Raw genomic sequence first — 13,167 nt, 5'->3', positions numbered from 1 at the left:
ACATGCAGCATTGCATAATTATACCTAGTTCACTTTTCAAGTGCTACCGGCAATTCTTTATTGTCCCATTTCTGCATAATCAATTGCAATTTTCTGTTTGCATCCTGTCCACTTATGTAAAGTCTCTCTGCTACATAGCCGCTGTCATCAAAACAATAAAATCTGCGAAGAACAGTGACCTATGCCTTCAAAAACAATCACAATTGGCACTCATTAACAAGCCAACAAGCTCAACATTTAATTAATCTTAAACGTTATTCTGTCTATTTGTTCTCAGTTCTTCTTTTTTTCTTTAAAACAACATTGTGCCAAAAGGCATTTCCTTGCAAATATTCATATTTGATTTAAAAAATTGGAGGGGACAGTTAAGGTCTGCCTTACGGATACGACGTGATAGAGTTGATGAGTTAATGCCCATGCATATATGCGGAGTTGATCACTCTCAACTTCACACTCGTATGTCCCTGGGAATCCTCATACCACTCCTTGCGCAATGGTGCAGTGGTTAGGGGATGCACCATTGCCCTGCGATGGCAGGTGCTGCCACTGGTGGATCATGTCGCGAGTGACCTTTAGCGATCAACCATTATTTAACTGCCACCTGCCAATGTGGTTAGTTTTCTCACAATCTGGTTGGCAGGTTGTGAAGATGCCACAAGGTCACGTGGCCCAGGTTGCCAACCTAGATTTCCTCTCCGGGGGTGGCTGCCTGGGCCACCCTATTTATCGCTCACAACACCGACAGTGCTGATGCCAGATTTTCTGTGCGACGGGGCCTTTAACGCTGTCGCGTTAATACAGAACTTCCATCTTCACAGCCTTAGTGTTGACCACAGCTTAGCCTAATTCTCCACTTCATCTTTCACGATATCTGCTTCATTACATGTCAATCGCACCTCCAGAAACAGTGCTGCAGCCTCACCTCCTTAGGGGACAGGATGGAAATGTAGTCTTCGTAGATGGCGCGAGCTTTCTCCTCAATCAACTCTGGGTTCGACTCCTGCTTGAGGTCCTCACATGCCAGCCAGAACAGGATGTTCTCCTCACTGTACTCGCACTTTAAAAAGTCCCTAAACACCTTGCGGCCAGCTGAAACATGAAATCAAGGAGGAAAAGGGTCAGGCACGGGACAAGCATGAGTGATAACTGCATGCAAGTAAAAAAGGCCAAAAAATAAAAATAAAGCATAGCTCAAACAGCATAAGCCAGATATTTTTGGGCATAGAATGAGAAATAAGATTACGAAAATCGGTAATGACAGACGCGGTAGCTCAACATAGTCACATTTTGCATACACGCTCATTACATTGCAGGTTACTGCTGAACCCGTTAAATTTTCGTTGTAATCTAAGTCCCCAGCTCAGAATTTTCATTTGCGATTTCTGTGACTACTAGCAAAAGCAAAAAAAATAAACTAAGCCATATTGGGAGTACTGAAAACACAGCTCAGATCAAATGCATATCAACTACAAGTAGTGTTGCTAACTGGGCTAAATTAGTTCCCAACACTTAGTTGCAGTTTTATTATTCTTACTGTGCGCGTGAGAATGAGGAAAAAGCTGAAAATACAGTCAGGTTCTGTTGATACACCCTTTTCAGTACGCGCAGATCAGTTAGCCTTACATGTGGTCGTATTTGGAAGAATTTCAAGCAAGTGAAAAATTTCCTGTTTACTTGGGTTATCTTTTCATCGTAGTCACCCATCCAGACTTCAACTTAGAAGTGGATAGTCGACTGAAAAATGAAACTGATATGCTATTTAAGTCTGGTGGGTGTAGTCTCCATTCGTGAAAAACCCTTCCACCAGTCAAAACACAGCTTGCACACTATAGCATCGTTAATGCGCACATTGTGAAAACAAAACAGACTTTATTCGTGAGGGCAGGCCCTAACTTGAGCAGTAAATTTCTTTATTCACACTTTTAGTGCAATCGGTAATGGTTGCAATCTCCCACCAGTGATCCTTCAGTTAGTATTTGGAAGCATTTGATGTTTGATAGCTGCAGTTCTAAAAATGGCTTTTTCTCCTCAGAAGAGCATGAACACTTGACAGGACTTTTGAATCCGATCAATCTAAAAAGAGAAGATAAATGAACTAATGCTGAATTAAATGAAGACAACTGTACTTTCATAACAGAGATGCTACTTACTTATGTTGCTTATGCTCATGTCCCATAAAATTCAACGCACTATCTGTTGGTAAAGAAATACCTTTCTGATTTGGCTTCTAGCGTTTGAAGTTATCTTTAGTTTTCAAGCATTCCATTCTTCAAATTAATGACAACAAGCTTCATGCGCCTCTTACATACCGTTCTTTACCAAAATAAAGAATTTAAAAAATCATCATGGACTTCATGCTGCTAACTCTGCCGCCCACAGTTCAGAGTGTCAGAAGTGAAGAGATGCTGAACGTACCCGAACATTTCATTAATTTCTCGAATGAGTCTCCCCACGTTCGTATTTCCTCCAATGTGGGGCTGCGTTGGAAAGAAAAAACAAACATCAGATGCTGGCAGAGAACTCAATTTTAGTCTGCTTCCACCGCCATGGGTGAATATGAAAGAAGGGAATAAAAATACCAGCCTCTCTTTTTAACAGTAGGTTTGAGTGCGAAACATTTTCAGCATGTTGTTCAAAAGCTGTCAGCACTAATAGAGGGCACTGACAATGACGTATTAAGCGTGCATGTGAAGCAAATGATACAGTGATGGGAAATTTCTGTGTACATTTAATATGATTGGCTAGCAATCTAGAGATGCTGTGAATATGGTCTTGTGTCACTCGGCTCTGTGGTGCCAAATTCATCTACTTATGAAACTGAGCAGCTTTCATCAGAACCCAAAGCACTGTGCAGAAATACACCACAGCATTTCTGGAAACACGTGTGCAGCTGAATGAAAAAATGCAACAAAAAAATTCACTTCTTTCAAATAGGGACTGAGTTAATTTTCTGAGCACTCTGTGCACATCATGCAGGTACAGTAAAGCAGGGTCGAGTAAATTACTTCAGAAATAGTTAATTTGGTGATTTCTGCTCCAAAACTGCAGCTGAAGTTTTACAGTAGACAAAATAAAGAAGGGAATATATTTCGGCACGTTGGCTATTTGTACTTGAGAAGAATACATAGCGCTCAAATGAAGATGAGATGTCTTAGTTTGAGTGCTATGTTTTCTTGTCAGGAAAAATAAAAACTACCCAAGAACTACCTGACAAACAACTACCCATCTAATAATATGCAGATGGTATTAATTGGAAGTGATACACGCAAACTGCACGTGCTCCCGTACGTAACCTCTTCTAGTCCTTTTCTCACTGTGAACGAGAACTTTTGTAGCATTGCCATTGGGGTACATATTACATGTAATCCCATCAAGTGTAGTCATAGCATTGCACAGCCAATCATGCAGTGATACTCACGGTGGTTCGCCGTCTCCATTAAATATGCTGTCACCAGCGGTTAGCCTTTGGTTGTTGTCCCGTGGTGACCTAACATTGCCGTTGTTGCTTTTGAGGGCCAGGCTGCAAAAAGCCAAGAGATTACAATGTTTTGCTAGTTGAGTAAAGAAAGAAAAGTGTACGTGGCAGCAGGTGAGCATAACAGGGGGCACATCGAATCAGCACCTGTTCTCAACTCGGCATATTTTTTTATGCTGCTCTTTATTTATGTTTCCATTGGATGTGGGGAGGAACGAAGGAGTCTCTTTAACCAACTGTAAATTTAGCAGGCAAGAATAGGGGAATGAGGGGCTCGTTATGACATACATATGAAGGAAGCCAAAAGTCACTGAAACCAAGGAAATAAGTGTAGCAGGATGGTTTTTTTCTTAATTTTCGGTATTGATCAGTTGGAAGTTAGTTGATTTCTGTTGCTTTTTCAGGCTGCACCTTTTTTCACTTATCGAAGTTGGATGCCGCAGTAAGGACAACCCTGACCCTTGATATCTAATTAAATGTTCTCTGTAATGTCGGACTAGACTGTTCACAAGCATCATGTAAGCAATCATTTTGCCATTGCTTTTTATGTGCTGCTGAACAGGACTTGGTGAAATCATAGTGTGCTGAAACTCTACAGGTGTTGCCGAAGATAAGCATTCCAGCATAACCTCAGTGTGACCTCATATCATCAAGCTCAGCACAATCTTAACAGAATTCGCTGTGTGCTGAAGCATCACTGGTACTGCCCGAGATAAGCACTTCAACAGAACTGAACTGTGACCTTGCATCACTGAGTTCAAGTTCTTCTCGAGATAAGCTCCCACAAAAAGACTGGCAAGTTGTGGTGATCCTGAGGTCATTTGGATAACGCTAATTCAAATATTACCAGGTAGTCTAATATCATCAGTAGCAAGGAGCCCAAGGCAATAAGTCCTGGACACTATCAGAACAACACTTCAAAGCCTTGAGTAAGCCGCAGCTTTCCATGTCTACCTGTTGTCCTTTTGATAGGAATTCAGAAGCACTGCACTTTTTCAAAAGCCAGAGATTTGAATGGGAGCCATATGTATACAAACTGAGGATGCCATTTTTTGGTTAGTTATTTAGATCACTAGGAGGGCTTACTGTTCATGGTCTGACCCTACGGAAAGAATGGCCTGAACATTTGTTTTTCTCTCTTGCTTCTCGTATATCCCCGCCCCATATGCAAGGTAGCGAATTGGACGCTACACCCAGTATAACCTTCCTGGTCTTCCTTTACCCTCTCACTCTTACTAGCGCGTCCTGCTGGGGCTGCATTCAGCGGCTATGTTCAAACCCACCTGGAAAGCTTGGCGGGTTTCTGCAAGCTTGCATAGACTGGCCGTGATCCTCTCCTACAAGAACAGTGAAACACAAGAACGAAAATCATTAAGTTTCTACCAAAGACAGGGCCTCATAAAACATCAAGGCCAGGATGAGGCCACTGATTTATACAGAGCTCATGGGTATACTGCCAATTTACCCTCGGTGGGTTGGACAAATGTGTATCGATACCAGAATTGAATGGTTCTCTGGTGCACCAAGGCAATCTTTTTTACCACAGATACAATTGCTGGCCATACTTTGCAAACTGACAGAAAACTCCCCCCACGTACGACATTCTGCCAAATCTAAACTACCCATCCCCTCTTTCTAAATAAAGTGCGAAAGAATGTGTATCCATATTATGTTCTGCATTTTGAATCTACCGAACGCCATGCTCCGACTTCTGTGATGCAGTAACATAAAGTTATCAATGCACAGCTGTCACTAGTGCTACATTGTGCCATGTATGGGAGGTGCCTGATATACAGTCATGGACAAAAGTGTACGGGCCGTGGGTTTATGGAAAAAAAATTATTTTGTCTGCGGTTGGGCAGAGCAGGTTAATGAAAAGCACTGATGCACTATGGTATATATGTTATACATCCCCTGGAAGAATACCAGCTGATTGACTGGTGAGACTATGGGCAGAAATTTTTTTTTTCATGAATCCCCATCCTGCAGACTTTTGTCAATGACTGTACATTTGTAAACGAACCATAATAAAAGCATTAGCGATCTGTGGGTTAAGAATTTTCTTTTTCTGTGCCAAAGTCACTCCATTCTGAGTTAAGCACTGCATTAAACCTTGCCCGTTAAGAGTGATTAGCTGCACAGACTGCATTTCAAAGAACCTCCTCCATTCAGCAACTTTTCAAACAAAGTTACAGAAGAATTACAAGTTTTGAATCTTGCTTCAAAAAGTAGCAAACCCAAAAGACTTAGAAGTCTGATTAATGGGTCGAAACTCACTGAGCAGTAAGTTGCTTGTATTTCCTAAAGTTCATTTGCTTCTGGATATATTGTCTCTGAGTGTAAGGTGATGAAGCTGCATGTCATTCGGGAAGGTCAGCCTGATGCAGGGTTGTGGATTCTGTATAAAGTGCAGGCATTGTGTATGGCACACACTCACCAAGAACAACTACAGCAACAGCACCAGCAGAGGCAACATGTCTTGGACTGCTTGTTGCGCACGGGTGTCGTCACAGACACCTCCTGGGGAGGCGATCCACTGTTGTTGTTGTTCTGTAGGCTCCCACACACCCGGCCCGAGTCTCCGCCGCCCGACGGCTCGGACACCGAAATGCCGACACGGCTTGGTCCCGCCCACGATGGGCTGTTGCAGAGGAGAGAGAAAGGCTCTCTCAGAACGAGGCTAGAGAGAGGAAACTAGAGGAACGATTACAGTAGATAAATCAATATAAACATATCTGCACGACATTACTGAAATTTTTACGCTGAAACATTGTGTACAGCTCCCTGCTTCAAAAAGAATGTAGATGAACCTAAGTGTTAATATTTATCCCTAAACAATGTCTTTTTAAGTGCTTCAGGAAAGTGGGGAGGTTCTTTTTCTAGATTTTGTTCCAAGAAGCCCAAGCAACCATTCCCAACAAACGTGTTCCTGAAGGATGAGTTACACTGGGTCCAACATTCATGTGTTGTTCATGTAATGAGAAATAAATGAATGAAGGGGAAAATGAGAGTCTGGAGAGGAGAAAGAAGCCCAGAAAGTAAGTGGTTGCAGAAAAGAAGACTAAGCCAGAAATGCAGCAAACAATGATGCATTAGAAAATAGTCAAGGGAAGACATAGGCAAGCTGCCAACAGTGAGTGAAACGACACTGCATATGCTGAAAGATGTGTGGTTGTCTGTAGCATAATGCCAGAGCACAGAAATTTGACAAAAAACAGTCCAGCTGAGCTTTGCAGAATGATATTATGGAGAAAGATCTGTACACAAAGGAATAAGGGGTTGAAAATGAAAAACAGTTCTTTGTGAACTGTGAAAGGGTGCAGATGTTTAATCTCCATTTCTCTTCCAGTCCCTGCATACAGTCAGGTAGTTCCTGTGTCACCAGTTCTGTCAGAAAAAGTGCATGCAATAGATTTTTCATTTGATTGCAACCTGTCAAATAGCATGCACTGCTGCAGCTTTTGTGGCACCTGAATAAATCATTCAGAGCTGCTCAAAAGCTTCAAGTGCCAGCAATACTTTATTACAAAGCTCACATATAGGCAGCATGTTTGCTAGCTTTCAGAAATGGGCTGCAGATTGAGACGAATGGTCAGGTGGTAAAATAAGCTGGTATGATTAAATGCAATTGCTACGAACATATGGGTGGAACACAAATGTGGCATTCATAACATAATGCATGGGCCATCTTTAAAATTCTTTCGCCAGTGCCGTTTACTGAATTGTTTCAGGATTTCGGGCATCTCCTAGCTATGGCCTACTTTCAAAGGGTAATTTAAAAGCTCCATGTGTGACTTCCTGTACGGAGTCATGAGTCCACTATTAAAGCAACAATACACATAGACCAATCAATGTGCCACATTTCAGAGCACAGCTAGAGCTTGCGAATTCTCGGTCGCGATGTGCACTACAACTATAAATTGGACTTTTCGGCTTAAACCGAAAAACACCGGTAAACGTACGCTGAATTCATTTCTTGAAATTCGGTTTCAACCGATAAAGGTCAGTATCTCTGGCATGCACGTCACAGCTAACTGGCTATTCAGCACCAGTTAAAGTAGGTCACAGCAGAAAACTAACAAAGTGCTGGAAACAGGAACGTGGTGAGACAAAGGTATCTTAGGAATTTAATACAGTAGCTGTGAGTTATGAGGCATTGATCCGTGAACTGAGACACGCTATTGCAGATAGGAAAGCTCAATCACTTAGCTAAGCGCTACTGGCTATCGTAGTGCTGTCTGCCCAGGCTATCACCGACTTGGTGCCGTTCCTTCGTTAAGTAGGTTTTTCCACTGTATGTAAGGACACTGAAAACTTTTGGAACCGTAACAAGCAACCGTCAATTCGAAACTGTGCATAAACGGAACGAAGGTGTCGTGTCTGGCTTCCGCGGCAGTTAAGCAGCAGTTCCATCGCTGCCTCAACACACAGATCATAGGGCATGCTCCTCTCGTTTAGCCCAGAGTGTACCCAGAATGTGACAATCAAGTTTCAAAAACTTCCACTTATGTTTTGAATCACGGCCCAATCATTTAACTTCCACATTTTTGCTTTTTGTTAGTACTGTAAAAATTTCTTTAGCAAAGGCAGCCGTTGAGACGGCCATTTATGTGGCATACATACTGCTACATGAGCGGTCGGTTTAGAAAAAAAAAGGTTAACGTAAACTGTACGTCACTTTTGACCCCACAGGAACATTATATATATATCACTGATAAAAACTGAAAATTCAAAAAAAAAGTCTGATGAATTTTCGAAAAAGAAAAACCGAAAATACAATAACCACGCCATGAGGAGGGGGTGAAAGGAAAGGGAAAGAAAGAGCCGCCGCCGTGGAGTGATCAATCGGGATCTTGACTGATTTCCACCACCTGAGTTTTGTAGCGATAGCTACACTACGTCACCTCTTCGAGCCTTCAGCGTGGCCACCTCTGATCACGTGACCAACCACGTGGGTTGGTCATGTGGTGCGGAGCAGCTGCTGCTGCCGGCAGCGCGGCGCACCGGTGATACCGAGCTGCAACAGCTGTGCGCATGCGCCGTGTGAAGTGGGACGAAGATGAAGAAGGAACGCCCAGCGAAACGGAGCGGCGAATGACTGACTTTGCAATTCGACTGAGCGAGTTCCACTCGGCCAGATGTAGCTATTGCGTCACTCCAGGTTTAACCAGAGCTAAACCACAGCCATTTTTTTTTAAGCGCACTGCCATTGCAGTGAGAGAATGCACATTAAGGTGCTCCACATTCATTCGTCCTCGCGCCGCACCTGGTGTCTGGAACGACGACAACGGGTGCGCCGCCGGCCGCCGAGGCGACGGAGGGCGCTGGCGAGGGCTTCTTGGCGGCGGGCGCGGGCGTAGCCGCGGCTTCCGCCGCCGCCGCCGGCCGTAGCCTCGCCGTCGCGTCGGGCCGCGTCGTCTCGGCTTCGGCAGTCCTCGGCTCCGTCGTCACTTCCGCTTCCGGCTCTCCTGCCGTCGCCGCCGAAGGGGGCGTGGTCGGCAACGCTTGTTGCAGGCCGTCGCCGTCGGATGGCGCCGGCGGCGACTCCGTTGCCGGAGGCGGTGATGAGGTCCGGGCGCTCGGGGCGGGCTCGCCGGGGCCTCGGCATTCGGGCGCCTGCCGCTGCTGTTGCTGCTTGTGGTGTTCCTCCGGCTGCGGGTCGGCTTCTTCGGCTGCTGAGGCCGTCTGCGTGCTGTTGGACATCTGCGCAGAGACAGATACTGCACTATTTCCTTTTTCCCAAAAACCAATTATTATTATTATTACAGAAAGGGTTGAAATTAAAGCAGCAGCCGCGGTGGCCCAGTGGTTAAGGAGCTCGTCTAGTCTACTTGAAACAAAATTCGCGTCTAGTGACGCCCCTGCAAAGCATGCTTCGCCGCACGTTAAAACGAATTCAGAGTAAGCCGACCGTTCAGGAACCAAGTAAAAGTAGGACGCTGGAATTATAAATGCGACTGAAACGGCGGCAAAGCCAGCGCAGACAGTACAGGCACATCATTATGATCTGTTGCCGACACGAGCAGTCCTTTCGGCCCTGAGTCACTTTGAGAAAAGCAGAGACCTGATAGCGTCCGTATCTTCGAACAAGGCGGCCAGCTTTCGCAAGTCTCTCCAGCGAGTATTATGTTATAGAGAGTCGTATGGTATCTTTCCTGTAATCATTCTAACCGTACCAGGTTCGCCCACAGTGATGAAATGTACGTGGACGCGGTATACATGTTACGGAGCTTTTTGTTTTGTCCGTGCCTTTGACCTGCGCTTCTGTTTTTAGAGCGAGAGCTCCTCGGGGTACAACTTCCGATTTCGATGTGGATGAGACAATGACCTTCAATGCCTCACAAGGCCAAACCGAACTTAACTGCATGGTGGTATGGCCCAAGCTATGGTAGTATGACCACGTGATCATATGGCTATGTCCATTGGGTACCTGACCTTTGACCTTGACATTTGATTTGACACAGTTGGCACCACATCGACAATAACCTTCAATGCTTCACAAGGTCGAACCGAACTTAACTGCATGGTGGTATGGCCCAAGCTATGGTAGTATGACTGTGTGATCATATGGCTATAAACATTGGGTATCTGACCTTTGATCTTGACCTTGACATTTGATTTGACACAGTGGGCACCACATCGACAATGACCTTCAGTGCTTCACAAGATCAAACCGAACTTAACTGCGCGGTGGTATGGCTTAAGCTATGGTAATATGACTACATGATCATATGACTATGTCTTTTGGGTACCTGACCTTGACCCTTGGCCTTAACTTTTGATTTCAGACGGTGGAGACCATGGTTAACGGAGCTTTCGCTCGTATAACTAGGTGCAAGCCACGTTGAACCCCAGCAATTTTTCTCCACACACGAAAAAGACTTTCTAAGAAGAAAACTTGATATGGTAGGCATAGCCGCCAGTCTGTCCACTCTGCGAGGAGGACCTTTGCGAAGAACACATATCTCTCTCGCTATTACGGATGTCAGAGTCGCTCGGAAGCTTTCGGAGTGTGGATGAAACTTCCACTGGCTCTGGCGCATGCAAGTACGTAGCACCTATTGGTCTATCGGGCAGTTAGCTGCAAACTTGAAAGCCAGGCGTGCAATGTGCTGAAAGAGACGACGCCGGTGGAAACGACAGCGCCACAGAATGGACGTTGGAGGACGTCCCGTGGATGTCCCTCGTCTCAAGACACAGGAATGCGCTGTGTGAGAAAAAAACAGTGGACAACGCCGGACACGACTCGGTGGGCGGTGCACCAACATATAATGGCGGCATTCCAACGATCTCAAAAATGGTTTTGTCCAGAATTGTTGGGTATGTACTACATAGGTTCACTGTGGTCATCCGGAAATACAAATAAGAGCAAAAAGTGCGCACATAATACGGATAGGAGCGCGACAAGTAACTCGTAAAAACATGTTAATAAGAGATGCAGCTGTGGTACATGAAAAGTAGTAGTGATATATGCGTTAATTACGTGCAATAATAAATTTAGTCTAATAGTAGATTCTTGAATTTTTGGGGGTCACGCTCAGTTGCTGCAGGCTCTGACAGCGCATTCAATTGTACTACGGCTGATGCAATGGCAAGAAGGATTTATGGAAGGCATTAGTCTAACCATGTAAACGCTTTAAACTTAATACTAATAAATATACGGCGCGATATTCCGTTGGGTGGAAGTAAGTTGGAGTGTGTTGTGCAAGTGAGGGAAATTATAATATAGTTTACGGAAAAGACAAATTTGGGCAATTTTGTGACGAAAAGAAGGCGTGGTATGTCGAGCGATGAACACTGAACGATGAACACCCAAGCTCTGTGTTTTAGTCGATTCCAGACTTTTATGCTTCCAGAATGAAGAAAAATCGACAGTATGAGGAAAAAGAAAAACATAGTAAGTTCGGTCAATTATGCAACAATTTTGATGGCTGGCTTTGTTTTCCTTTGCGCATCCTTGTTTAGAAAGACCGGCGTTTTAGGAGCTGTAATACAGACACGCGGCACACATTAGGCGTGAAAAAACAAACTGCAAAGCTCCTTTTATTGAATAGCTTAAAGCGAGTTTGATAGAGAATGATTGCGCGTGAATGACATTGTACCATGGTCATTGCACAGAATGGCTTGCATTAAGCGTTCTTTTTTCTGCGAACAATTTTGTTTACTGCATTATGGCACACATTATGGCACATTTAAGAGATCGGAAGCGGGCAGAGTGGGTGAGGGAACAAACACGGGTTAATGACATCCTAGTCGAAATCAAGAGAAAGAAATGGGCTTGGGCAGGGCATGTAATGCGAAGGCAAGATAACCGCTGGTCTTTAAGGGTAACGGAGTGGGTTCCAAGAGAAAGTAGGCGGAGCAGGGGGCGGCAGAAGGTTAGGTGGGCGGATGAGATTAAGAAGTTTGCAGGCAAAGGGTGGATGCAGCTGGCAAAGGATAGGGTTAATTGGCGAGACATGGGAGAGGCCTTTGCCCTGCAGTGGGTGTAGTAAGGCTGATGATGATGATGATGACATAAGATGCGCCCAGTTACGTAAATATGTATCACCCTATACAGCATTCTTCTCTGGCGCGCACTGCATCACTAGCATCATATCTGCAAATAGACTTCCAGTATTCATGAAATGCGATCTTTGTTATGCCCACTGCCATGAAACTGCTGCCCTTATTGGATCAAAACTTGAGCACCAGTGCCTGCCTGGAACCCACCACGCCTAACAAATACGCCCGGATCAATCTAAGCCCGCTTCATTCGTTTTCGTTCATTTTGCATATTCACGCACCACCAACGTATCATCTCAAAAGACAGAATCCGGTCTCGAATACCTCTTTAGTCGGTCGACAAATCGGTCTCAGTCTTTTCTTGGTCCATAAACTTTTCCGCCGCTCTATACATCAAGCGCCACACATTGTTCATCCTTCCCGAATATCGCAGCATTGTGCGCATGTTTCAGAATACCCGGGGCCACTCGCTCGCATTTTCAGCTTCTTTCACAGCGCAGCTGCCAATAGATTATTCCCGCTATGCCCGTGGGTGGGTGAGTGTTGGCGTAGTAGCAAGGCTGGTCATCACGTGACCAGCGCTGTGACGTCACCCGAGCGACGGCTCTACATGACTGCGCTTGCCACTCGTGACCTTATGTCATGACGTCCACGCAAACGGATCCGTCTGATCTACAGCCCTGCCAGCCTCCCACGCCATGATGTTAAAGCAAGCATGTCTCGAAAACAAGCAGCCATCGCAAATTCACAGATCGCCAAATAATAATAATAATAATTGGTTTTTGGGGAAAGGAAATGGCGCAGTATCTGTCTCATATATCGTTGGACACCTGAACCGCGCCGTAAGGGAAGGGATAAGAGAGGGAGTGAAAGAAGAAAGGAAGAATGAGGTGCCGTAGTGGAGGGCTCCGGAATAATTTCGACCACCTGGGGATCTTTAACGTGCACTGACATCGCACAGCACACGGCCGCCTTAGCGTTTTTACTCCATAAAAAAGCAGCCGCCGCGGTCGGGTTCGAACCCGGGAACTCCGGATCAGTAGTCGAGCGCCCTAACCACTGAGCCACCGCGGCGGGGAGATCGCCAAATCGCAAATTTACCCCGCCGCGGCGGCTGCGCTTTTATGGAGGAAAAACGCTAAGGCGCCCGTGTGCTGTGCGTTGTCAGTGCACGCTAAAAATCCCCA

At 45.1% G+C, this 13,167-nt stretch overlaps 1 protein-coding gene across 4 annotated transcripts in view; it reads right to left on the bottom strand.

The window, feature by feature from the left end:
• Window positions 1–13,167, bottom strand: part of LOC144107558 (uncharacterized) — a 167,135-nt gene that overhangs the window by 7,913 nt on the left and 146,055 nt on the right. For 2 of the 4 annotated variants that reach the window (XM_077640626.1, XM_077640628.1), the window contains exons 2-7: window positions 8,742–9,178; window positions 5,913–6,116; window positions 4,759–4,812; window positions 3,419–3,520; window positions 2,416–2,477; window positions 923–1,089 (exon numbers count right to left, since the gene is read on the bottom strand). In XM_077640626.1, coding sequence (XP_077496752.1) covers window positions 923–1,089; window positions 2,416–2,477; window positions 3,419–3,520; window positions 4,759–4,812; window positions 5,913–6,116; window positions 8,742–9,178 — 1,026 coding nt within the window. The remainder of the gene's footprint in view (window positions 1–922; window positions 1,090–2,415; window positions 2,478–3,418; window positions 3,521–4,758; window positions 4,813–5,912; window positions 6,117–8,741; window positions 9,179–13,167) is intronic. The other 2 variants (XM_077640627.1, XM_077640629.1) reach the window with 1 other exon arrangement.

This window comes from Amblyomma americanum, chromosome 10 (genome assembly GCF_052857255.1).
Source record: "Amblyomma americanum isolate KBUSLIRL-KWMA chromosome 10, ASM5285725v1, whole genome shotgun sequence".
Taxonomy (NCBI): Eukaryota; Metazoa; Arthropoda; class Arachnida; order Ixodida; family Ixodidae; genus Amblyomma; species Amblyomma americanum.
This window is presented reverse-complemented; position numbering and strand designations above follow the sequence as displayed.